General features: G+C 45.1%; 1 protein-coding gene across 1 annotated transcript in view; it reads right to left on the bottom strand.

Annotated features, from left to right (window-relative positions):
* plxnd1 (plexin D1) overlaps positions 1-5000 on the bottom strand; it is a gene marked incomplete at its 5' end in the record, with an annotated part of 66453 nt that overhangs the window by 42155 nt on the left and 19298 nt on the right. The window contains one exon of the mRNA XM_080533243.1: positions 2815-2913. Coding sequence (XP_080389369.1) covers positions 2815-2913 — 99 coding nt within the window. The remainder of the gene's footprint in view (positions 1-2814; positions 2914-5000) is intronic.

The following is a 5000-nucleotide window of genomic DNA, read 5'->3' as shown; positions in this document are numbered from 1 at the left end:
AAAATGGTCTTCTGAATAGCCCTGGCAATCACTGACAACTGTGGAAGGGGGGCGTAATGCGAAGGAAACTCAATAGCCCTTGATAATTGTCCCTTCCAGGCAAAGATGCGATCCGTTTATAATTCATATTCATACACATCTGGATGGTTGGGTTCCTCGAACCTCAGGAATTCCCCCGGGAGAGAGAAACGATTACAAATTGTAATCTTGACGAGTGGTACGCCGAGGATGCAGCCAACGCACCAGGAGATGAGACCACACACATGCTGTTCTGTGCACAAATTCAGAGGAAGAGGAGTTGAACTGCTGCAGAATCCGTCTAGTCAAGAGGGGTTGTTGTAGTCGTGGCGTGTGGATATGACGCTGGCTGTATGGGTTGATTTTTTTTTTCTTCAGGTCATAACGGGTCAGAACCAGTCCGAGGGAGCATAATCACTCTTTGGCATTTAAAACGTTTAACCCGAGGAGAGCGTTTAGCCCTTTTCAGATGACGTTGTTCTTGTTCGTTCATCAGTGCTCAGCTCCCAGCTGTCCGGCTGCGTCGGTTAGGCGAGCTGCGGAATTTGATTTGAATTTGAATTTTATCCTCTCAGAGAACTTATTATATTATGAGACAAGTGGGTCTTGTGTTTTTTTTTCTTTCACAGATCGGTAATCAGCCCATACTGTACCAATGGGATAGAGACAGAGCCATGTTTAAACAAGCTGTGATGACTGCAGCAGATGCCAGGTCAAGCCAGGCTAGTCAGCCTACTGTAGTATGAGAACTTACGTCGAGGACTGAGGCTTTTTAGCACACAGTTCACCACAACAATACATTTCCTGTACATCTGAGTCATGGCCGAGCGGATGACCTTGTTTAAACAAATGTGTGTGACATTAATTTGGGAAATGAAATCTAAGAACAAATGCTATGACTGGTTGATTACACCCAGGAAGTGTGTGTGTGTGTGTGTGTGTGTGTGTGTTTGCATCCGTGCATCCGTGCATCCGTGCGTCCGTGTGTGTGTGTGTTTGTGTGTGTGTGTGTGTGTGTGTGTGTGTGTGTGTGTGTGTGCATGTACGTGACTCACTGTCTGTTACCAAGGAAACCCAGAGAGAGAGTGTGTGAAAGGGCAGCGAGGTCATGAGTACGACTGACCAGACCTGGCAACTTGTCTGGAGTGGAATGTCCCAATCTAGCACTTACCACTGACACCGGATCAGCCTCTGAGTCACACACAGTGGGAGGAGGTTAGTAATCAGGGTCAAGAAAGACTGACCTGAAACCAGCGTGTGAGGTTCGAAAGTGTACAGAAAGTGGGAAGATAGTGGTGCTATTAGCATTCAAGATAGCTAGGTGGCTAGTGAATCCTCCCACCATATGTCTCTGACTCACTACATGCACAATCTGCTGACTGTGAGAGATAAGCCGGTTAGATAGAGCGTGATGGAGAAGGGACAGCTAAGTGGTGTGTAAAATAAGAGACAAGGGAGATACAAGCCCATTAATCATTCTCTCCTCGTCACGGCCTCACCCACACTGTCACTGCCTGGCAGTGGTGTGCCGTCAGGGCCAGCAAGGCCTTCTCTGCTGGCCTAAACATCATCAGAATATACATTTTATTTTAATATATTTTTTCCACAAATATGTATGAATGATTCCCCATAGTCTATTCTCTTCATTTCATAGCTTTCCTCTTGGTTGCGCTGCTTCCAGTCTCCGATTGAGATTTGGAGGGCTGGCCTTTATGTTAGAGCTTTTATCCAATCAAAATGTGTTGCTAGGGGGCTCCAAAATCTGCCCGCCTGCACGCTAAACGGTGCCGCGGATACGACCTGTAACTTAACGTTGGAACGAGAAAACCTGTGGCGTACCTAGTAAACCTACGTAGATGCGAGCAAAAGCAACAACGGCGCCTGCTGTAAGGCTCAATGATGTCAGCACCCAGCACGTCTTTTGATTGGATACGCACTATTGATACGCACTATTGATACGCACTATTGATATTCACTATTGAGATGCGTAACTATGCCGGTAGATGTGAAACTTTTGAAAGTGCGCAGGGAAACGGAGCTCAACAACGAAAGCTTTCGTTGACTGATCGATAATACTGATCGATTGTGTCCTGTTTTTGGGTAAACAATAACTTTCATTTAGGGGACACGATAAAAGCGCAGAGTCCACAAACAGGAAACTACGTTGAGCTTCTTTCTTTTCTGGCTGAAAACAACCCAGATTTACATTACCACCTGTCCACAAACAAAGTGTTTACTGGGACGTCAGGCAAAATACAAAACGACCTGATTTTTGCTATTGCTAAAGTGATGGGAGAAGAGATCAAAATGGAGATTAAAAAGGCACCCTTTGTCGCTATTATGGTGGACGAGACGACAGACGTGGGTAATGTAGCGATCTTAAAGATGTTAGTTTAACACTCTTCATTGTAAATGCGGATTTATTGATTAAAAATGCTTCGGAAATATTAATATAACTCTGTTGTACTTGTCTGACTATGTTAAGGTGATGCAACGCCCGGTTATACTGTGTTTCTGTCTAGTTTCTAGAGCCATGGCGTCATAACAATGGTATTAAGAGGTAGAATAATTCAGGTAGGAATGTGTCGGACATCACTGAAGGCCTAGGTGTGAAATGCACCGCCCGCCACTGCTGCCTGGTGATCTCAGCCCAATCCTACTGAACTAGCACGGAGGTCAACCATCAATCTCTTCCATCCTGGATTACTTTTCACCAGTCTGGGCTGTACCTGATTCACATGACGTTATTCATCTTGTTTTGAAAACAACATCCATTCAGAGGACCTATCAGTGTACCTCTTTCACGTTGCTTAGCGACAGGGTGAAGTCCTGTGTCATCCCCGAGGGCGATGGTTGAACCTCCTCTGCAACGAGGCTCGGGCAGGAAGCGGCGTTCTGGGGGACAGGAAGTGACACACAGGGGTTAAGAGAAACAATGGATCCCCCCCGCATGCACATTTCCACTTCCAAAAATACCTGTCCTGTTTATCTGGCTGTGTGGAGGGGGTTGGGTGGGCGGTGGGCGGTGGGCGGGGGGTGGAGGGGAGGAAGGAGAGGGTGAAGCCCACTCCGTTCTGAGTTGAGACAACAATAGGCTAAAGCGGAGGGAGGGTGAGGGATTAGATAAACAAGCCGCACCGGATGGTAGTGATGACCCGATGGGCCCGCAGCCGGAGCAAACCTTAGGAGCTTCTGACCCACTTTATGGAGCTGCTATTACTTGGTTTGTTCCAACGAAGCCAGCTTCATTCTCATTGTTGAAATCAAGGAACAGCAGAATCACCCTTTTTCAATGGCACAACATCCAATGACAACATATGGCTAACAGACTAACAGACTAGCAGACTAAGAGACTAGCAGACTAACATACTAACTGATTAACTGATTAACAGATGAACTGACTAACAGACTAACAGACTAAGAGACTAGCAGACTAACAGACTGACTGAGTAAGAGACTAACAGACTAACTGACTAGTACACTAACTGACTAACTGACTAACAGACTAACAAACTAATGGACTAACTGACTAACTAACTAAGAGACTAGCAAACTAACAGACTGACTGAGTAAGAGACTAACAGACTAACTGACTAGTACACTAACTGACTAACTGACTAACAGACTAACAAACTAACAAACTAACGGACTAACTAACTAAGAGACTAGCAAACTAACAGACTGACTGAGTAAGAGACTAACAGACTAACTGACCAAGAGACTAACTGACTTACAAACTAACGGACTAACTGACTAACTAACTAACTAACTAACAGACTAACAGACTAACTGACTATCAGACTAACAGACTATCAGACTAAGAGACTATCAGACTAACAGGCTAACAGACTAACAGACTAACTGACAAACTGACTAACAGACTAACAAACTAACGGACTAACTGACTAACTAACTAACAGACTAACAGGCTAACAAAGTACTCTGACTAATGTAGCAACACTCCTCCAGCTGAGTCAACAGGCATCTTTGGCCTCAATCAGAAGCTTCTCAGCCCAGGATCAGCTGGCAGTGGTGCTCATGGGGGTTTGTGACGGTGGCGCTGGGACTTTGGTGTGGGTGAACAGTTCTCCCTAGGCACTGACATCAAAGGGAGCAGGAGAACGGGGTGATGGGTCTCTTTACCACAACGGTGATGTTGTCAGAACCTAACTATGCGCAGAGGAGGTGAGGATAGTGTCTAGGGAGCAGTACGGTCGTTTTAATGGTGCTGCACTCGTTTTTAATTCAATTCTGGAACGTAACGATCTTGGCTTTAAGCTTGTTGTTGCTCAATTACTGCTATTTATTTTAACAGTCTGACAGATGGTTTTTGCTAGTCTTGTATGGATGGAAACAATCATATCAAATCTATCAAATATTAATCTGATGTTAAGTCTTATTCTAAATTGCTTTGGATAAAAGCGTCTGCTAAATGACTTTGACTGATTTATTGTACAGTAGGCTAATAATGTTGACACAATGTCGGGGGATATTTGTTCACTTTGACAAATATTCAGCTCTGTCATATCGCTGGTTTGAGCAGCAGTTTGGCAACAGAAGCGATGGGGGGGGGGGGTGTAACAGAATAACTGCCGGTCCCCAACAGGGCCCGTCCCCAATACACAATGGCTGTGTTCCATGGTTAGAACAGATAAACAACGGGGGTACTGAAAGTTTCACAGTATTACAAAGGATTGTGTGGAATGTAGACCACTTCTGAGGTTTGAAAATGTAAAAAGTTGTAACTATCTCTTTAATCTTGGCTGGCATTGCCAGACATTGTGGACACCAGGGCTGCGTTCACAAGGAAAACTGTCTGGAACTGGAACACAGTGAGGCCATTCTTTAAACACACAGGTTCCAGCGGTCATATCAAACTCCACCACCATGAAGAACTGGGAGAGGGTTTGGAAAAGGGCAGACGCTTTAAAGTTGTAGATTATCTTGTTAGAAGTCTGTTAACTACTACTACCCCTCCCCCC

Source organism: Nansenia antarctica, assembly GCF_963989245.1.
Source record: "Nansenia antarctica genome assembly, chromosome: 6".
NCBI classification, from domain to species: Eukaryota; Metazoa; Chordata; class Actinopteri; order Argentiniformes; family Microstomatidae; genus Nansenia; species Nansenia antarctica.
The sequence above is the reverse complement of the archived record's forward strand: the minus strand, read 5'-3'. Positions and strand labels throughout refer to the sequence as shown.